Source organism: Eptatretus burgeri, chromosome 3 (assembly GCF_056783735.1).
Source record: "Eptatretus burgeri isolate ZD-2024b chromosome 3, Ebu_testis_v1, whole genome shotgun sequence".
NCBI classification, from domain to species: Eukaryota; Metazoa; Chordata; class Myxini; order Myxiniformes; family Myxinidae; genus Eptatretus; species Eptatretus burgeri.
The window spans coordinates 69663504-69686472 of NC_140963.1; the positions used below are offsets into that span (position 1 = coordinate 69663504).

The 22969-nt window shown below is 41.5% G+C and overlaps 1 protein-coding gene across 2 annotated transcripts in view; it reads left to right on the forward strand.

Moving 5' to 3' along the window:
• The window catches only part of MBTPS2 (membrane bound transcription factor peptidase, site 2), a 42870-nt gene extending 22075 nt beyond the window's left edge, over positions 1 to 20795 (forward strand). The window contains exons 8-11 of one of the 2 annotated variants that reach the window (XM_085873871.1): positions 7113 to 7216; positions 18336 to 18537; positions 18651 to 18726; positions 19967 to 20795. In XM_085873871.1, coding sequence (XP_085729997.1) covers positions 7113 to 7216; positions 18336 to 18537; positions 18651 to 18726; positions 19967 to 19973 — 389 coding nt within the window. In that variant the 3' untranslated portion in view covers positions 19974 to 20795. The remainder of the gene's footprint in view (positions 1 to 7112; positions 7217 to 18335; positions 18538 to 18650; positions 18727 to 19966) is intronic. The other variant, XM_085873870.1, reaches the window with a different exon arrangement.
• The last annotated feature ends 2174 nt before the right edge of the window (positions 20796 to 22969 follow it).

A 22969-nucleotide genomic window follows, 5' to 3' on the forward strand; every position in this document is an offset into this window, starting at 1 on the left:
GCATGGAACATGTACCGAGGAGATGGAAGAAACGGCACCCTAAATGCTGGCAACTTTCAGTACACACTCGGCACACACTTTTCAACCCATTTCTCCATTTAATAATTATATCTATCTTCTTCTTCAACTCAACTCTACATACATAATTATATCCAATCCTTTCCCTCAATTCCCTGACACAGATCAGGGCTGGCACCACCTTTGATAACCGCGAACATGATGCTCGATGGCGGGCGGACCCGCGCTCTGGCCGCGTGCTTAATGGCGGACCCGCGCACACGATGACGGGTGGACCAGAAGTGAAGTGGAGCCGCTTCCAGTCATGGCGGTCGGCCCGTGTGCTGGCCGGGCCCCAAACAGAGCACCCGATTCGGGTGACGACACATCGCTTCGGGTAGTCGCCCACACGATGCACCAACGGATCTATAAAAGGATGGGTTGTGGGGCGGTGGAAGGGGAGTCATCGTCGCTCCTGGTGTGTCATTCCTGCTCGTCATTCCTGGTGTGTCATTCCAGAGTCGTCGTTGTTCAAGCGTCGTTCTTGTTCATCATTCCTTTCTTCATTCCTGTCGGCTCGTTCTGTCTGGCTTGGGATCGACAACCTCCTCATTCGCCTGCTGGCTCTGCCCTTCTTTACCAATCTGCCTGCTGACTCCGCCTCTCTCTCTCCGCCCATTGGGCTTTGGCTCCACCCAAGTTCCCCCCTTCACGGCCGACGGTCACGTCTCATTCTCTGGACCGACGCTAGCTGCACGAATTGCCAGGAAGCAAGAGACGACTCACCAGCTGTCAGGGAGGCATCACCCAGCAGAGCATCCCCCCCCAAAACGTATTGGTGGCGCGATCAGGCAATCGTGCAAGGTATTGAGGGACCGTTAGCCTCATCTCCTCTCCTTTTTGTCTTCATTAACTCCTCTTCATTGGTGTGTGTGTGTGTGTGTGTGTGTGTGTGTGTGTGTGTGTGTGTGTGTGTGTGTGTGTGTGTGTGTGTGTGTGTGTGTGTCCTGGCGCCTGTCCTCGTTTAAGTTAAGGTTGTACAATAATTATATCGGGATAACTCTGCTCTGTGTCTGCTTTTGTAAGTTGATTGTATATTGCCGCACCTCTCACATTTCTTCCTATTCCTGCTACAGACAACAATAAAAGCTATATTCACAGTGTCACTTTCCTCGCCTGCTTATTAATAAATCCTTTGTAGAAATGTTCCCAGCTCGTTTTTGCCTGTTCTTTCATTGATCCAGTATGGTACGTATTCTAACTTAGCCGGGACTTTATTCCCAACGATCTGTTCCTTTTAGCCGATATGTCCTTGGCAGTGTCGCTCAGCTGCATCTGATCCGGTAAAGTGATCCAGTTCGGAAAAGGCATACCGAGGGCGTGTCCCCTGGTAATTAGATCACATGGTTATTTTTAGCTAACCGGATTAACAAGACGGAGGACCCTAAGTAACGTGGTTGAGTTATTGGCGTTCACGGTCGGTTAACGACCCTCCGCGTCACGGAATTATCCGTGTGCGATGGCCTGCAATTCCGGGGAGTCTGGTGGGAACCTGAAATAGCTCTCCCTCTCTTCCCCTCCCCCCTCCCCCCATCAAGACGGCATACCGATAAATATCTAACCATTGATGACCACATTCGTTATTTAAACATCAGACGTACCTCCTGACTGTTTTGGTGAGCACTGCTGTAGATTGTTTATGTGTATGTATGTGTATATATATATATATATATATATATATATATATATATATATATATATATATATATATATATATATATATATATATATATATATATATATATATAAATCTACAGGTAGTCATCGACTTACGACCTATGCGACTTACAGCTGTTCGACTTTACGACCACGACCACTTTACGACTTTATGACCAGAATGCTCCGCGTCTCCGCCCACTCAGACTGCTCAGTTTCCGCCCCAGTGCCCATCATTGCTCGCGTGTTACCGCCCACCCAAATATTGAATGCCTTGCAAGGATTGAACAGATGGCACACGATGTTTTTCGTCCGTATAGTGAAATTCATGAGGAGAAAAAGAAACAAACCATTCAGACAAAGATCACCATGTTGACGAAAAAAACAACTCTGGCTACCCCGAGCGCTGCCCGAGATGATAATATCGACGATCCACAGCCAAGCACGAGTGACCAATAACATGTTTTGTAATTTTTGTATGTTTTTGCAAATACAGTATTAAACCAATTGTACTGTAGTGGTGCAGTGTTCAACTTGAACAAAGAAAATGTGAATAAAATATGACTTACAGATGATTATTATATCATTATACAGTATAATATACATAGGGTAATTTTTGCATAGGCCTATACAGTGCATAGGCATGTACACTATAAATTGGCTTGGACACTATAAATTGGCTTGGACACTATAAATAAAGCTAAAAATAAAGGTTGGCCAACTTACAACCAAATCGACTTACGACCGATCAATCGGAAGTCGACGACTACATATATATATATATATATATATATATATATATATATATATATATATATATATATATATATATATATATATATATATATATATATATATATATATATATATATATATATATATATAGCGCCACGAGGAGGAGTGATGTAAGGGACACCGGCCATTTTGGAGTTAATGCCATATAGCACTATTTTAACCCTTCCCCTATCATCCGAGCCTATCATCATCATATCATTAAAAAAAATGTTGCTTACATCACTCCTCCTCGCAGGGCCTCATATACATTTTATACATTTGCGTTTATATGGCCTCATATTTCTTCACTGTATTAGAAGGTTGCCAGTCTGCCAAGTAAAACACCTTTCTTCCCCAAAACAGATTGGCCTTCCAAATAATTATGTCGCCGAAATAGGTGACCTTTATTGTCAGTAATTTTTTCTGTTTGTTTGGATGTTTGTTCGTTTGTCATCAGCTTAATTGGTCGTAAACGTGGACCAATTTTGACCAAACTCATGTTTATGGTACATCTTATGACCTAGTGCTTTGGAAATTGTGATGGTTGCTAGGGACGCTTTGGTCCCCTAGCGACAGCCGAAAACCTTGAAAATCGATACCGTTCACGCGAAATCGATTCCGAAAGCTATTATCCCACGTAAGCTTATGAAATTTGGCATGCATCATCTACAGGTGATGCTCTACCAAATATATTCTGGTTTTTGTGATATATGGAATAGTTTACCCGCAGCGACCCCTACAAATGGGGTATGCCCAAAAATTGGTGAAAATTGAAGGCCCCCTAGCGACCAGATGAGTGCATCGATCCGAATGAAACTTTGCAGGTTCATAGCACGCAATGAGTACTACAACTTTGCCTCAGGACATATTTACCGAAATTGCTTAGGTCAGGGGTCAAAGGGCAAAAATCGATAATATGCGAGAGCTGGAAGTGCCTTCGTGCCAAATGCAACTCCTCCTAGGGTTATGGTCAGATGGTCATGAAAATTCACACTCATCATCTGGAATGCATTGTGCACAAAACATCGAGCCGGATTTTCGATTTTTATCTTTGTTCACCCACAGCATCCCCTCAAACTCTGGGGATTTCCGATATCAAACCGCATTTTTGGTACTTTTCATTCAAATTGATACCGAGTAGTTATCAGGAGATGGAACTCGATGAGATTTGGTATGCATTATCTTAAGGTGATTCTCTATCTGCTATATGACATCCATTTTTTTCTATATCTTATAGTTTCCAAATGGTAACCCTCTCAACTTGCGTGTCTGAGGGCCATTGAGCATTCCCGCTGAAAATTCAAAGTACACGAGCTCCAAGACGGTTGAACCGAATCGAATGAATCTTTACATGCTCATAGACCGTAATGAGTATGACAATTTTGCTCATTTGCATAATGACCTATCTCGAGTACGTCAGGGGTCAAAGGTCAATAAATGAATTTTTCGGGCGAAATTACCATTCAAGGCACCCTTGTTCCTACACGGATTAACCGATACGAATGAAAGTTCATAGGTACATAGTACTCAATGAGTACTACAACTTTGCTTCAGGACATATTGACCTATCTTGGCTAGGTCAGGGGTCAAAGGTCAATGAGTGCATTTTTCGAGCAAAATGACCATTCAAATCCCCCTTGCTCCTACACGGGTTAACCGATTTGATTGCAATTTCGTAAGTTCTTAGTACTAGATTAACTCAGATCAGGGGTCAAAGGTCATCGGATGCTCAGCGACCCATTGCCGCCTACCGGCTTGTCTTTTGTCTTTATTCAGTAGAATAGAATTATCTATGATTCTATTTCGCTTATTAATATTAAGGGATTCTCATATATAAATAATTATATATTGGCATCTGAATGTCTAGCTGGAAGCTGAAATCTAGCTTTAATGGAATGTGTGTTTAGATAATAATGTCCAGATGTCTGCTTCAATTATTATCACCTTCAGATCGTAAATTGTTCTCCAGCCCTTTGAATTCAAACTGACCTCCGAATGGCCACTGCAAAAAAGGCTCTGAGTGATGTTTTCCCTGAACCCCAAAACTTCAGCCTCAGTTGCTACCAAAAGGCACTCAGGATCCATGTACTATTAGTATCAGAGGATAAAGTGTGTTGCTTGCTTGTGTTATTGGATCTCCAATGATTCTCCATATGCATATGTATTAAATAAATGGTTCAAGTGTTCAAGAGGAATTGAGTATTCTTCGACAGTTTCCTTTCATCAACTCTTCCAGTGGAGACTGGAGTTCCCCAAGACAGTTTTTTGGGCACTGTTCCATGTCTATGTAAGTAACCTTTCTGATGACGAAGAAAACCCTCCATTATACATTATGTTCAATGACAGACGTGAAAGGACCAAATAGTTGCTGGCCCACATGTGGAACATGCCATTCAATCCAGCAAAGTGTCACATTTTCATCTTCTCTTGCCAGACAGATTTAACAGATTAACCAAACAATCTATTTCCTTGATCAGCCATTCGAAAAAAGTTCAGGTCCTCAAACCTTTGGACCTCACCATCACTCATGACCTTTCTATGTCAGACTATATATCCAAGCTGGCTGTCATAGCCAGTTGCAGACTATATCAAGTAATTTGTTGGTAAATCTTTATGGCTACATAAAGGCCCTTGTATCTGAATGGAATTATGCTATCCCCTCTTGGTTGGTGCCATTTTTATTTTCATTGTTATACATAGTCGAGGAATGTGGAAGAGCTAGTACACTGAACGGATCAGGATTGAACAGACAAAAATGGGACGCAGAACACACATGCATGGAGTAGGAAACTCCAAGGAGGAAAAACTGGAAAATTAGGAAGGTTTTGGGTGGGGTTATCGAGGGTAAAAAACGGTCATGGTTTTGGATTGAGGACGATCTGAGATGGTGGTGAACAGCTGTCTTGAAGACCTGGAGGGAAGAATTAAATTGTAGAGGACGTAGAAGTTGATTCCACATTGCTTCACACCTCACTCCTGGATGGTCTGTTATCTAAAACTTTCAACATCATAGGCATTTCCCACAAATTAGCAGAGGAATGTGACCCATTGCCTCCTATTACAGAGTTAGTAGCCTCTTTTCTCCTGCCTCTTTTGTGATGCTACTCTCTCATATTTTTGTTTTTTCAGTCCTCCACCTCTCTCTTATATGGCGTCTTATACGCATCTTTACATGCCATAGTTTTGGTAGATTGAGGTACCTGACTCGCTGGTATTTAGTCCAGGTTTGCAAAATGTATTTCTGCGTTTCCATCACATCCCATTATTACTCCATGCACACGAAGTGAAAAGCAGGGTTAAGCAATTGGTTCATGTCTGTCTGTACATCCATCTGTCAGTTATCATCAGTTTATGATCGAGGAACAACTTATTTATATTGAATGTTATATTTTGAACACGAATCGGACCATGAATCAGACCATGAATCGGCAAACAAACCTACTCTTTTGTAGTACTTTGGCTCATATCATCAGAGGGATGAAGCAGGTTGGCAAAATACCAAGTTGCAGTGCAATACTGCATTTACTTTTGTAAGTCTTGTTAATTTCTGGAGTCAAAATTATGGATAGGGTTAGAGTTACTCTTTCATTTTACACATGTTCTTTCCTTGCTAATGAATCTGTCCCTCTTCCCTGCTGTTTTGTTTTCTAACTTTCCACACTGTTCTGTTCTGTTCTGTTCTGTTCTGTTCTGTTCTGTGTTTTAGTTCCCCCACAAGCCTCGTATTTGTATAATCTGTTTATGCCACCGAAGCGAGGGGCATTATGTTTTCGGGTTGTCCGTCCTTACGTCCAATCGTGATCAATTTTTCCCACTAGAACTAGTGAACCACGAAAGGGATTTTGACCAAACTTGGTGCAGGTATGTGCTCTGATATAAAGATGAACTGATAATATTTTTGGTCAAATGTGAAAGGTCATGTGACCTTTAGTTGAAAGTAGCAGATTTTCATTATTGCGATAACTTTTGAACTGCAGAAGGGATTTTGACCAAACCTGGCATAACTATGGACTGTAATACAAAGATGAACTGATTAAATTATGGGTGGTTCAAAAGGTCAAAGGCCGAAGGTCAAGTGCTCTTTTATTGAAATTCTGTGTTACTGCAATAACTTATGAACCACTCAAGAGATTTGAACCTCACTTGACACATATATGGACTCTAATAAAAAGTTGAACTAATTCAATTTTAGTTTCAACAGGTCAAAGGTCAGTCATTTTCCATTTGAAAATCATTTTGCAAGCCATAACTCGAGTTAGAAGCATCTGATCTTCTTGACAAAGCTGGCTATGACAAAGAAGAAGTCTCTCTTCTACTTGTCTGTTTTTTTCTCTTTCCCTCGTGCTCTCTCTCTCTCTCTCTCTCTCTCTCTCTCTCTCTCTCTCTCTCTCTCTCTCTCTCTCTCTCTCTCTCTCTTGGGACCTTTAATTTTTCACGTGACCTTTAATTGAGGTGAAACGTAACGGTAAGTTGACATCTAACATTGATGCATTTGTGTCAAATTCTACTTTCTAGTTTTTAGAATATAGTTTAGTACATCGATAGTTATGCTTGCATGACTTAACTCTTCCATGAGCTTCAAACTCATAGGAAGAAAACTGAAATAACTTTTTTTTTTGCTGCAGTTTATTTGAGGACTGATGACATTATCGAGTGCTGCGATAATCATAGCCTTTCTGATCTCTGCTTTAGCTACAGCCGTGAAGAGATGACAAACCAAGGAAAGCAGGTAGGTTCTTTTACTTTTTAACTTTTGTTTGAACACAGTTGGTGTTTCACACACAGTTAAGAAGTGATGGAAGCTGGCAACACACGTCAATTCAGGTTCAATTTATCATTACACATGGGCAACAGAAGTAGTGACTTGCTATCGGTTCATTCACTATGACGGCCTCTTGTGAAGAGATAATCAGTTCCTGATATGTCACAAATGAATTTTCCACTGCTATTCCAAGGGTAGTGAAAAAATAAAAAAAGTTTGTGTTCCATCAAATACTTTTCACAACTAATTGATAGAACCTGCTGCAAATTTTGTTTTCACCTAATTTTAAAGATGTAAACGTGTTTTTGTACAGGCCAACATCATCTAAAAATGTATATCTATATATAATGGAGAGAAAGTATGTTGTATGTATGCTGTATGTTTCATGTAGTCCTCTGAGAGGATTTAACTTAGGAAGCTGAAACTTTCCAGGATTAATGAGGGTGCCTCAAAATTGTGCCTGTGCATGTTTTGTTTGATTATTTAGTTATTTATTTCGTTATTTTTTATGAGATTTCACCGACCACAAAGCCAATGACCACTCAAGGTTGGGGCTACACAAAGGAAAGTATAGATACTAAACTGAAAGGAGAAATCTATTAACAATTCCTCTTGAATTGAGGCAGGTTGGGATTGAGGGGGAAGCAGGATGCAGGTAAATTGTTCCAAAGTGATGCAGTGCGGGGTAAAAAACTGGAAGAATACCTCTCGGTCTTACTCCTCGAGACAGATACAGTGAATGGATGGGAAGAAACTGCCAAATGTGCAGAGCAACTGAAAGTATGCTCAGGTGGAACAACCTGTGAGAGACCCTCAGAGCATATTATGTGGTAATATTTCTAGAAAAGGCTGAAATAAGCAACAGAGCGGCAGACTGAGAGGTTCCAGGGATGATGCCAACTCCTGTCCCACCAGAATGGCAGCATGTCGCTGGATTCTGTCAAGGAGAGATGGGTGACAGGCCAAAGCACCAGCCCAAATCTGGCAATGACACTCCATGACAGGTCATATAGTGGCCTTGTATAGATGGAGCATAGCAACTTGAGGAAGGTGTTGCTGAGCACTAAATAAGCAGCCAAGGTGCTGGGAGGCTCTTTTAGCTACACCAGAGATGTAATTTTCCCAGCTGAGGTTTGAGCTGATATCCAATCCAAGCAGATGGGTAATAGGAAGTTCCTGCAAAGGTGAAGAATCCAAAACAGGGTTGGAAAACAAGGTGATTGATCTTGAACTAGACACAGAAAAGAAGTGGGTCTTTTATGGTTGACAGTAACAAGCCAGTGTTTTCCCCGGTTAGTCACACTCTCTAAGTCCTGATTAACCTCCGCCATCGAAGATCGGAGGTTACTGTTTTCACCCCTTTCTGTTTGTTTGTTTGTTTGTTTGTGAACAGTATTACGGAAAAACTCCTCGACGGATTTCGACGAAACTTGGTTGGGGGGGGGGGGTTAGGTATGGTCCAAGGATCATGCCATTAGATTTTGGACTTGGTCCCCCCCCAAAAAAAAATTGTTAGAGAAAAAAAAATGTTTTTTTTTTGCATTTCTACATGTTTTAAGTGATTTCCAACCCCCCCCCAAAAAAAAATTGTTGTGAGAGAAAAAAAAATTTGCAATTCTTTTTTCAACAAAATTTCGATTTCTTCTTTTTTGCATTTCTACATGTTTTAAGTGATTTCCAACCCCCCCCCCCCCCAAAAAAAAATGGAGAAAAGAACTATAACTGTCAGCACTGTTGACATATTTAATGAATAAGATATAAGGTTCACTTGAGTGACCCAGCAGTATTGGCGGCGGAGGTTTTGCACTCTCCCGAGTGCTCCCCCTCTAGTTGAGAGTGCTATTGGCATGGACACAGGAAGGAGACAAGGTTCCTGGGTAGGTAGTATACAGTGTTGAGTCATCTGCCTCAATGCTTAATTGAGAAATAATACAATCAGGCAGATCATTGATACATAACAAGAACAATATAGGATCCAATACATACCCCTGAGGAACACCAGTATTCGTATCATGGACAGAGGACGACTGTCCCTCATGTACATAGAGAGTTGACGATTTGCAAGGAAGTCATAAATTGTATCGAGCAATTTTCCAGAGATGCCATATGCTTTTAGCTTATGGATGAGGCCGTTTTGCCAGACTTTGTCAGAAGACTTTGAGATGTTGAGAGCAACAACCCTGGCTTCTCCACAATGATCCAAAGCCCTATTCACATGTTCAGTGATTAGGAATAGAACATCACCAATAGACCTTGAATGTCGAAAGCCATACTGGACATCAGTTAGGAGGTTGTGAGTTTCCAGATAAGTCATGAGTTATCGTTTGACCAAGGATTCAAACACTTTGCTTGTAATGGGTAGGAAGCTAATAGGCCGATAGTTGGAAGGATCAGATTTTTCACGAGAGCCTTTAATGACAGGGACTGCAGAAGCCTGCTTCCAGCTCGGTGGAAACACAGACTTTGACAGACACAAGTGATACAATTTTGAGAGAACAGAAGAGAGTTCAGGTGAACATATCTTCAAAGCAATTGCAGCGATTCAATGTGGTCTAATCGATTTTGAGATTGTCAGCCCTTGAATAATCTTAGCAACTTTCCTGGGTGTGATTGTTCTTCTTGAGTAGTGCGTCTTGGCTGCCGGGTAGCTATCATTTTGTTGGGGCATGACTATGCCACTGATGCTGTGCCCCTATACCATCCATCCATTGTGACCATACTCTGTGCAGAGTGTTGATGCTGCCTCAGCAGTCTCCTTGGCTATTGGGCACAATTCTGGATGGGTCACTACTCCGACGCAGGATATCAACAAATTGGCACTCATTTTTCCGACCTCAGAAGGATGACAGGCTGAGTCAACCCCACCTGGTGTTAATTCAGTGGTAAACACCAAGCTTCTGAGTGTGATGATAGTGGAAAGCATGGTGTCAAGTCAGAAAGGACAAATAGCCAATGGTTGTCCGTGGTCTTCCTATGTGGAGTTGCAGCAAAATGCTCACTGAAGAGGTTGACTTTACCAACAGGGGAAGTAACCACTTCAGCGCCATTGAAGAGGGCAGGAATCGATGATAGATTACAGTTCTGAATGCTATCAGCAATTCTCCAAAAATCTTTGGAACACAGCCATTTATTTGAGATAGAAACAGAAACAGATTCTTGCATTCTCTAATACTTGTTTACAGTGGTTGCTTGCAAGGTGAAACAAGTGATGTGCCTCACTCAAGCCAACATAATGATACTGATTGAAAAGGTGATTGTGATGTGTGATGGCAGCAGAACAAGCTGGAGTGAACCATGGCTGAGAGTGTGGTTTAACGCGGTCGGTCCGAGGAGGATAAAGAGGTCCATACCAACACGAATCCACTCAGTAGTTCCAGTGAACATCGGCAAGAAAAGAACGCAAGGCATCCCAGTCAGCCTTGCTATATTGGAAGAGAGTTCGATGGACAGGATGAACAACAGTTCATAGTGAGGAGTAAGAAACCTGAACTTCGATGTTGGCATCATCAGAGTTTCTCAATGGTGGAAGGGGGGGGGGATTTTTCTTGCAGAACAATCCCCAGGATTGAGCACAAAAATAGATTAGGAAGATACCTGTTATCAGGAATTTGAGTCGGGGCTGAAATGATCTGAGTAAGGTCATGCTACACGGCAAAGGAGCATTTATGCTAAGAGTGAACTAACCATTCTTTGTGATGGTTATTAAAGTCTCCAAAGACCATAATGTTCGCAGTTGGATGTCGAGACAGCGCCATATTAATGCTATCAGTGATAACGTTGAAAATAGCACAATTCAGCATGAGTCACATTTGCTCTACGGCTAGGATACGGCGGCCGTACCCCCCCTTGAATTGACAGAAACGTGCGGTGGCCGCAAAGTTTCTGAGGTGGCCTCAGGGTGGCCCTACGCCGTATGGCTATCTTTTACAGGCCGTATGGGTCGCCGTGGAATTATAGCACGGAGTTATAACTTTTTTCATGTCCACGTTGCCGTAGCAATTCGACAAGCCGTAGCCATGACGTTGATGTGTTCCACGTCGACCGTACGTAGGGCGTACGGTGGGCTTGCATTTTCGTGTGGCTGCCGTAGGCTCTTATCAATGAAAAATGAATTTTGCCAACCCCCAAAAAATTACGGCGGCCGCACTATTTCCACGGTCGCCGTGGGGTAGTCCTAAGGCGTCCTTGTGTTCAACGTATGGTGGCCTTGCAGTCTGTGTGACTACCTGTGGGCAACGCAGGGTCGACGCACGGTTCCCCTATGCCTGCCGTGCGTCCTACGTACGGCCTCCGTGGCAGTCTGCGTCGACCGTGCACTACCGCTAGAGATCGGAGTATAGGTGTTTGCCACCAGTGTTGGGCACAAAAGCGATAATCCGATAACAGATAATTATCGAAGTTTACTTTTTTTATCGGAAGTTAACTTCCATTTATCGTTATCGGACCAGTTAACTTCCGATAACTTGATTTTTTTAGTCCAATAATGTCCGTTAATTTTTTGTCCGATAACATTTTTAGCGTTTCTGGGTCGCATTTCGCCAAACTAATTAATTATCAATGAGGAGAAAAACGTACATGATTATAGATTACTTGTTTTGCAAGATAATGCTGAATCAGGCCGCCGCGTGAAGAAAAATGGAAGAAGAAGAGGAAGAGGAGGAAGAAGAATAATAATAAGAAGCCTTGCAATAGTGACTTCCTCAGCCATGCGGCTGCTAGGCTCTGCAGGTACTGGGTTCGGTCAAGGTTGGGAAACCCGAAAAATAGAAACATATGTGACTGCTACATTGTGTGACCGTGGAAATACTGCGGCCGCCCTATAATTGCTAGTGGCCATATATTTTTTAGACCCTTCGGCTGCCGAGCCAAATGTGACTGAAGCATTAGGCGATGATGGACACTCCTAGAGCGATACAAAAAATATAGGTAGCCAGTGGAATGCAAAAGTGCAAGGCGAAAGCACATAAACTCTTGTGTCGTACCCTCAAGGGAGACCTCACAGCCAAGTGGTGGAGAGGCCTTTGCATAAATACACAAACCATGAGAAGGTGGAAAGTCAAGCTTACAGAGGATGAAGCCAGTCACTGCAAAAGATTCAGATAAACCTCAGTGTGGAGATGGTCAAGACACTCAAACTTTATCCCTACAAAATTAATTTAGTGCATCAGTTGCTGGAGTTGGGTAAAGAGAAATGTGTAGCCCACTGTGAGTGGCTCCAGGGGATGGTAAGAGAACAAGACAATGTTTTGAATGTTATGTTTTTTTTTTTGTTTCTTTTTAACAGATGAAGCATGGTTTCATCTTTCTGGGCATGTAAATTCACAAAACACTTATTTTTGGCTAAGTGAACAACCTAATGCAATGCATGGAAGGCCATTGCATTCTGCGAAAATTGGTGTTTGGTGGGATGTAAGTCAGCAAAGAATTATTGGCTCAATTTTCTTTTCAGAAATGGTAAACTCAAAACGCAACATCAACAATCCATGAGTTTCTTGGGCACCTTACAGAAGACTAAATCAATCAAGGATGGTTTCAGCAGATGGTGCCACGAGTCACACTTCGTGATGCAGCATGAATGAACTTAGGCTACTCTGGTGACCGTGTAGTGTCCAAGTCATTTTGGCCACTTCGATCCCCAGATTTCTTTTTTGTGGGGATATTTGAACGACATAGTGTATGCTACAAATCCATGCACTCTTGATAAATTAAAAGCAATAATCAGTGATACAATCAGCAATATTCCCCAAAATGCTACACTTTTTGTCAGAAAACCATGTCGGAAAGCATGCTGCAAAGAATTAATTTGTGTCTGCAACATGGTGGTGGACACTCTCAGCACTTAATTTAAGGTAATCAATTGTGTGAATCATGTCACGTCTTTCCGTAACATTAGGCGACATTTTTGCAAAATATTAGGTTCCTAACTGATATCATTTTTGGTGTGTGGGAATTATTTATGGTTCCCAAAGAAAAAAAAATCACCCTGGATATGAGTATCTTTGTAGGACTTCCCAAAATCCAAAAACCACAAATATATATAGATATATGTCCAATTTTTCATGTTGCCCTTCTCATACACAGTACTGCTAGTTATATCGTTATTAATTTGGTAATTTTCTTTGGCTATTAATTAGATTATTATTTTGAGGAGAAGAAAAACAAACAAACAGCAACTTCAATCTCACACATTATTATCAAAACCCCAAAGTTTTGCAGATTCAAATAATGCTGTGTTTTTGATGTACATAAGTTCATTTTCATTATCGTTTGATGTAGAATGCAAACATTGGGATCTAAAACGCCTTCCATGAAACTGCTTTCACACGTGCGTTCATTAGTAGGTAATGTCATTGTTTTTGCAAAATGAAGTTTCGTTTTGAAGATGTGAAGTTTTGAAAAAAACGTTTGAAATACGAAATACGTTTTGAATTCGTTTGAAAAAAATGAAGTTTTGAATGTGATGCATTTGAATAGCATATAAGCATAATGACAAATGTTGCAGGACTGAGGTTGCACTTTAAGTTTGTTATGGGATTGTTCTGCTACCGTATTTTTTGGCATAATCTGTCGACACTTTTTTCCAAAAATTCCGGGCCTCGACTTGTACTGTAGTCATAAAATCGACTTATTTATGGTTTCAGACATTGAATTGCATAAATGAAAAAAATTTGCAAAGTGTGATATTTTCTGGAATAAATTGTATAATTGTTAATTTAAAACACACGACAGCAAGTTACCACAACGTCATGAATGCGTTCCTAGAAAGTGTGACATTAAGCAGATAAGATATTCCCACAGATGTAATGTTATAATAGGGGGGATGCATTCTCAGGGCACATTGTCAGTCACTCTAACTTAACTTTACCCTCACAGAACTACATGTAAGAGACAAATATTAATCAAATAAATAAAGAACACAAATGAAATGGACAACTAAATGAACAGTTACAGGGGTACTCACTAAAATGTAGGGCTGAGATTGCTTATCAGGATGGGAGAGTTGCAGATGTGGAGTGGTTACAGGGAGGAATAGGCAGGTGTGGAGTGAAGGGTTGTGGGCTGGGAAGGCAAAGGGGAGGTAAGCCTGGAGTGATACGGTGCTCTTCTTGCCTTAATCAGGCTTCCGGGTAAGTCACGTGTCAAATCTGGAATCGAGAAATCTCCGATTGAGCTGTCGAATGGGCCAGGCCGTGTGGAGTGGAGTGGGCAAATCCGAGTGGAGTTGTCACCGAGATGCCGTGAGATGGTGCGATCAGAGATTCGGGAAAATGCTAATATCGTCATGAATACGAATCTTGTTTTGAGAGGAAAAGTGTACTTAAAATTTTGAACTTAAAAATGTTGTACACTGTACTGGACAGAAAACATTGTCCAGAACCTTTGCCGATTGGGGTGAGCAATTAGCGTTAATCCGTTCACTGATGCATCCAATATTATCCAATCAATATGTGAGATGCATTCAGGACAGGCGTTGAGCAAAGGATATGTTGTGGACTACCAAGAAAATCAAGAAGGCTAATCGCAGCTGTAAAACTAGAAGGGCACTTGGTAGAGCGCATACCTCTGCCACGTAATGCCTGATGCAAGAGAACATATTGGGCCCAGTACATTTTTGAAATATCATGCGATACAGTACTATATCGTTTTTGGCCCTATCTCTCAATGATGAAGAATCACTTTAAAAATTATCGTAGTCGGATCCGGATGCGGATCTTCAACAAAATCTAATCAGTTCGTCCTTGTCACACACCGAACCTGTCCACAAAATTTCATCCGGATCCGTCCATAACATTTTGAGATATCCTGTACACAAACAGACAGACAGATAGACAGACTGAAATACAGAAAGAACGGTAACCAGGGTGGACAAACATTGAAGATAAGTTGGAGGAATCTATTTACACTCCTAATTTATCCAAAAGGTCATCTCACAAAGTAATTCAATTGATATCCACAAACAGCTCATTAATATTTATGACCCTGGAAGTACCATTGGCAGCGATGCCTTGTGTCAGGGAGGAATTAACAACACCTCTGTTGTTCTGACTGACTTGAGTTTTTCTAACTACCGTAGTTTTTTTTTCTTTTCATATATGGTCTAGACCCATGGAAGAACAGATCAGGACACAACACAACAAAGGGAGAAAGGGGGAAAAAAACAGCAGGAGAAAGGGAAAACACCGACAACAGGGTGGTCGGAGATAGTAGAAGGAGATGGACAAACAAGGGATGCAGGTTATGATGAGGGGTAAGGGAGAACTCAAAGGGTGGCACTATGGATCGTCCTTGTCACATACTGAAAGTAAAATTTTGGGAGGGGTGCATGGTGGTTTAATGGGTGTAGAAAAGATCATGATTTTGGATGGGGGATGACTTGAGATGGTGGTGATAAGCTGTCTTGAAGATCTGGAGGGAAGAATGACATTGAAGAGAGTGTGGAGAATGGTTCCACAGGCAGGAAAAAAGAGGAATAAATGAGTGGAGGTGATGCTTCTGGATTTAGGCAGTTTCACTAGGATCGTGTTGCTGGTGGACTGTGTGCGTCCTGCAGATACCTTGGGGGTGGGGGTGGCGGACATAGCACAGAGAAGACAGAGGGTGCAAAACCAGAAATGAGGTGGAAGAAGACACAGAGATCATCGAACTGTCAGAAATGGTGAAGTGATAGGCCCATAGACAGCTTCATTGCAAGAGATTCCAATTATTTTGAAGGCCTTGGTTTCCATGGCATCAAGCCAAGGAAGATGTGAGGCAGGGGAGCCAGCCCAAAGGGGAGAGCAGTACTCCATGAAGCTGCGGATGAAAGCCTTGTTGGTGGATAGGAGCTCAGGTGAGCCAACGAAGGACTTTGCACGATGGAGGATGCCCAGTTGGTGTCTGGTTTTGGAGTCCAACTTTGAAATTTGGCTTGCCCAAGAGAGATCATGGCTGAGAGTGAGACCCAAGAGTTTGAGTGACTGAACCTCTTTGAGACGGTTGTTGAGAAAGTATATGGGAGGGTTTTCAGTGTGGTCCTTTCAGATAGAGTGATAGAGATAGAGAGATAAAGATACAGTATATTTCTCAAGATTGAAAGACATATTCCAAATATTTGACCAGTTTGTGATTTTGTTTATGTCTGAAGAGAGGGAAGAGCCTGCTGATGTCAAAGTGGAGAGTGGAGTCATCAGCCAAGAGATAGAGGATTTTGCAGAGAGTCAGTGAGATCATTGATGAAGATTAGGAATAAGATGGGGCCTAGAACTCTGCCTTGTTGTACTCCAGCCTTGACAGAGAGAGGAGAAGAAAGGGTTCCGTTGAGAGCCACACTTTGCTACGAGTCAGTAATCCAAGAGTGGAGTTGTCCTTTGATTCCATAGGCAGACAGTTTGGAGAGCAAGGCAGGATGTCAGACTGTATCAACAGCTTGAGATATGTCCAGAGAGACGTCCTTGATGTCATGTCTGATATTAAGGGCTTCCATCCATTATTGGGAGAGTAGAAGCAGCATGTCCAAGGTAGAGTGACCAGGTATGAATCCAAATTGACAGCTTGAGATGAGGCTGTTGGAGAAAAATAATGATTTTATGTCAACTGTGATGAGGCATTCCATGATCTTGCTGATGATTGGAAGAAAGTGAATTGATCTGTAGATAAGGGGATCTGTTTTGCACTTTTTTGTGCAATGCTGTGATGTTGGCTAATTTCCAAGCAGATGGAAGATGACCTGGGGTAAATGATGGTGAAAAAAGGCAGAGAGGAAGTGCAAGAGCATCACAGCAGGTTTTTAAGATGAGTGAGCTGATACTGTCCTTTCCAGTTGCAGTCATTCGAGGGTTGCCAGAAACTTCTCCACCTTCGAAGGTGCAGAAGATATAGAATGAGGAGCAGTTGAGTATGATAGGGAAGGATGGGTTCAGAGAGAGAGAGAGAGAGAGAGAGAGAGAGAGAGAAGGAAAGAGAAAGAAAAAAGAGAGAGACAGGGAAAAAAAGAAAAGAAAGAGAGAGAAAGAGAAAGAGAGAGAAAAGAAAAAAGAAAAAGAGAGAGAAAAACAAAAAAGAGAGAGTGATATATATATATATATATATATATATATATATATATATATATATATATATATATATATATATATATATATATATATATGTATATAACTAAAAACGTGATGGAATGAATCTTTGCATAAGAGAGAGAGCAGGTGTCTGTGGAAGAATTTCCAGGCTAAATTGATATCAGGGATGGGGCAGTAGATATAGGAGAAAAGTCCCAAAGTGTGATGGCTGCTTTCAGTCCCTGCCAATATGTCTGAGTGAACTGCTAGACTCGTCAGCACTGAGGCTGTTCTCTGAGAATGGCCAGAGAGATGTTGACCTTCACAAGCATATGATCAAATGAGCCAGTTGGGGCAGAGGAAGAGCAAGAAACATTGGTGGGGAAGTTTGTCATCACCAAATCCAGAAGGGAAGATTTGCCAATGGGAGACATCTGGGTGGGAAAATTCACAGATTGAGTTAGACCCATGGAGTCACAGAAGTCCTTTGCATAAGTGCCATGGCTGGTAAGAGAGGTACCAACACCCAGCCAATTAGCGTGATGACCTTTAAAGTCACCACATGTGAGGAAGTCGGAGTTGGGATGAGTGATTAAAAGTTGGTCCATGTCATCTGAGAGAGGGCTGTAGATGGAGTCGTCGTTGTTGGGAGGACGGGACAACACACTCGACAAATGTGAGGTGGGAGTGGAGGGGAAGTTGCAGCCAAGGTACTCCTGTGTTTTGGGAGGTGTAAGAGATGTACTGTGCAGCTGGTTGATTTTGCTTTGTTTTATCCAGTACATACTCCAAATGGACTTGTATATGAATGAAGGAAAGAAAAACGGTAAAAATAGCCAATTTGAGTTGTACTCCACATCGACTTTTAGGCTGAACAATATGGTATATAATGGGATTGTACTTGATATCAGCCATTGGCATGTTCTGAAAAACAGAACATCAGAATAATGTGTGCTGCAAATTTGTGTAAGAGATTAACTGTCTGAGAAATGCTGTTTGTGCCATTAAGTGAAAATATAATTCGATCATACATCACTCTCTGTGTATGTGCTCAGTATGCTTGCCTACCCGTGCGAAAAGCCTTGGAAATGGCTGGTGAACATCCTTGCCATACCCATGCGGACTGTCCAGCACTTCTTGGCCCATCGATTTGTCTTCAAGCTACCTTGGTCAAACCTGCCCGCCTGCTTATCTTGTACCGGCCACCTACTAAGCCTGTGCTTTTTGTTGGTGATCCTGTACATCTTTATCACACAGGTGTTCAACATTATCAATCTCCCTCATGATGCTAGATATTCCTTCAGGTCAGTAGCTGAGAGATGTACTAAATGATTTTGGCTTTAAAAAATTTTTTTTATTACTCTGTGCAGTTTCTGTGAGCAGCTACATTCCCAGATTTCTTCTCCTGCCTTGTGGACTGCCTCCTTTCTTGGAAACCTTCCTCAAGTATCCTCACAGCTGGATCTCTACTCAGGGGTTGAATAATTTTATTTATTTATTTAAGCTGTGAACTTAGGCTCAGAGTGGAGCTTGCACATAGCTCATGCAAGACTATGGTGTTCAGAGATTTCAGTGTAATTTTACATTAATTACAAGGACAGTAGTTGACAACGGACAGATCGACATGTATTGCATTTGAATCTGTGATCCCAGAATTACGGGCGATGCTTTCAGATGGGAACGCTAAACCACCCAAACCAAATGTTCACAAGCCACAAGCAGAAACTCGAGGTAGTTGGTTCAGAAAACATTTTTGAGGTATTATTTTGAAAAAAAATGTTTATAAATGCTTCAGTGAAGCACGATAAATGCTTCAACCTCTTTGTATTCAGGAACTTGACACATCGGCCTATCGGTTAATTAATGGTTTACAAAAAATGTAGAATTGTCTAGAATTGTGAGTAAACATTCGCCTTTGCAACAAACTCTTCATGACCAATTAAACACTCTCCCATCTTCCAACCTCCCAAACTTTATGTGATGCATGGCTTTTTGCTCAGCGGTTCATTTTACTGGCTGATATGGTGCTGCCTCTGGAGCACGTTATTTCATGTTGCCTTTAAATGATTTGCTACATTGCATTTGAGAATTTTTTATAAACACATCTACCCTTGGCTCACCCTCCCCCTCCCCTTCTCCCTTCCAACAATTTTTTTTTCCCCATTCAATCCTTGTCCTTTCATGTTTGAGTATGCCACACTATGCCTGTGTTTTATTAACATGGAAAGTTAATAATAATTAACATGGAAATGGTGAGTTGTTGGGAAAGCAACCTCAACTCATTTTTTTTATTTATTACCAACCTGAAAACTTTTGATTCAGTGTGGGATATCCTCAGGGTGCAACAGCATGGTAATAGTGCACTGGTCTGTTAAGAGTTGTTTTTTTTTCTTTAGTTGCAAATATGTCATTTTTATAAGATGCACCATAAATTTGGGGGTATGTAAAAAAGTATATAAAATTTTATTTTACAACTGCAGTATTACTTATTTTTGGAAAAGGTACAGTTATAGTGGAAGATAGTGAGGTCGGGTGTGAAGGCCTGATACCTGTCAGTTTGGTTTTTGTATAAAACATTGTGTGATACTCTTGGGTAACACGAATAGTTTTCTCCAGTTTCTAAGGCTTGTTGAATACACATACAGACCGACACGAGATAACGCAGTACTTGACTTCAGTGACACAGCCGATGACCTTTGGGGAAGTACGTTCCTGGAATACACTCGATGCCGGCGGCGCCATCTAGTGGCAGAGCTTTTTACTCTGCAGTCACCGGGTCATTTCTGGAGAGAAATCTCACAACCCCATGTGACACCAACCCCATGGGTTGCTCCCATGGGTGCTCCTCCAAATGCTAAGTGTTGTGTGATGAAGGAGGTTATACCATTCAAATAAAGGCTATTATGAGCCTAGTATTCTATTATAGTTAATGGTGTAAACCATCTACAAGGTCTTTTGCTGTTATGCTTTCTACAGAGAGACATGGAAGGGGGTGGAGAGAGGGTGTTCTTGAGTACCACCTTTGATATCATATGTGAAACCTCCAGGATGGTTGTTCATTCCACAGGTTTCGGGCTGTGTATACTGTGCCTTCTTAACCACATGTCATCTAGATATGTGGTGTCGCTGTCAGGGGCACTGGGCCTTTTGAATGCAGTCCCATGCTTCGCTCTGGATGGGCAGTGGATCTTGGCTGCCCTGTTGGAGAGTGTTCAATGGCCAAAACTTTGTCCCTCATTCCTCTTTGTCATCCTGACGTTGGGCACAGGACTCCTGCTCGCTAATCTAGTTCTGGGTATTGTACTACTTGTCCATTAAATCGGCAAGCCTGGCTGCTCACTCTGAAAATCAGATTGCTGACAACACACCCTTGTATGCTGCCCACACAGGCACGAGATCCACCTGCATTAAACCTCTGGCTAAATGCTGACAAACTGAGTGTACAAGATTTGGGTGAGACTTGATTTAATTCCACCTTTCGTTTTTTAATGAATAAAAATATTTCAGCACTTCTACTTGTTCATTAATTTGTTCATCACTTAAGACAGTCATGCAACCCAAGATATCCTTTTTTATGAATTAAATTGGATTGTTGATTAACACAGTTGAGTTCTGTTCTCAGTGAGATGCCTTTTTATAAGTACAATTACACATTTCAATTGATGATAACACTCAGAACATGGAAGGTTAACGCAAAGGGATAAATTAGCTTGGTGTGTGCTGCACATTAGAAAGTGAAGTAGAGAATTTCATCAACAAATTTAATTGAACTTATGAAACCCACACCACTTGCTATTCTGCATTACTGCCTTTGCTGAATGATGTCAGAGATGGGCATGTAACTTGAGACGGTGAGTATTTTGTCAATGGTTTGTTTCGGAAGTGCAGAAAGAGACTTGTTCACAAACAAGAAATCAAATAAACGTTAGCTTATTCTAACTGAGGTTTTATATTTGATACATCGACATGAATTCTGTGTATGCATTCATGGGGTGTCCATCACAGCTGATGAAGCTTGTTGACAGGTTATGAAACATGTTTTGGCCCTAATTGGAGATTTCCCATGTAGAATATAAATTTCAGTGAGTGTGCAGCAGTACATGTTTCTGGGAAATGTAGGAAAGCTGTTTTATTAGTTTTGAATTGATCCTTTTCTCATGTTGAAAGAGCAGCACGTCCTCAGATAGTTGTTGAATTTCTATCAGCAGTTGTTAATAGTGCAAATTGTCATGTGTGCTTGTAAGATTTTGTGGGGTTTGGGGAGGGGAGGGGGTGGTATGTATGATATTGATGTGATGTCATTTCTGTGATAACTGTATTGTCTATATTTTTGAGAGGAAGACCACCAGACTGATGACAGCCCTCAATAGTGAGATCAGGAGACAGTTTACATTCCATATCTGCCAAGCAACCGAGTGGTGAAAACCTCTCACCTGGTTAAATGCCCAAATTCCTGGCTTACTGCCCTCCTTTACTCTTTTTGTATCCCGTTTGTGGAACAAATTTCCCGAGGCTGTTCAATTCCATTCTTCCCTCCAGGTCTTCAAGTTCGTTGGACACCACTATCTCATCTATTCCACCGTCCCTACCCATTATATTTTTCTACCCCCATTACACTTTTCTCCCTCCTCCTTCCCACAACCAAATCCTCATATTGTAGCTAACTGTGCTTCCTCCTACCCTCTCGCCCCTCTTTTACCTGTTCATTCATCCACTTACTTGTGGCACATGCCAGTTGCCACACGGCGTCACTGTCAATACAGTACATTGCATTTTTGCCGACTGTCACCCTGCTCTTCCCTGAGCCTAGATTTTAAGGTCAACTTGATCCACCTCAAAATAATGTCTATAGTCCATGAGCCAGCCATTGATATTTTGGAGGTGACTACCAGAAAGGGGGACTAAAAGCCACTGTATTTTACAGTTAGGTTGATGTCTGTAGTAAATAAAAAAGGTGATGGACATCTTAAAAGAGTAGCTAAACACCTTTTTGGCAGCCATCTTGGAAATGGCTGCCTTATTTGATCATATTTCTGAAAATTGACAATAATTTTACAATGGCTGATCTGAGATACAACCCTGAACAAGATATGTTCAGTGTAAAATTTGGCACATGCCAGTATAGCTGTTGTAAATATTGGTCCATTGGATTCTCAAATAATTGAGAAAATAGGTCAGAATTTGGATTTTTCTCGCACAAAGTTTTTTGCCATCTGGCATCATGCTTACTGAAATATTGATGATATTTAACTTATTTAAAATGCAGATATAAAAAATATTTAACATGCAGATATAAGGCAAGTACAAGGTTTAATGCTATTCTTTACGTTTCAGATAATTCCTCATATATGATGTTGGTGTACTTTCATTCATCATCACTCTCTGATGAGTCCTGTTAGTCATGCTCAAGCTCCTCATCATCACTGGCTATGTTGGAGCAAGTGTGCAACTTGCACGCTTGCATGCTGCTTGCACGCTGTGTAATACACCCCAGTCAAGGGCATGGATGGACAACGAGTGAAGATGGCAGCCTTGTTATCCAGGGGATGACAGGATCCCCCCCGCTCTTGAAGTTGTTCTCAGTTTGATGTTGTGCAAGTGTGCTCGCTCTTCTCGGCTAACTGACTGCTCATGCATCATTAACGGCTTGAAATGTATATAACCGTGCAAGTTACACACTTGCTCCAAC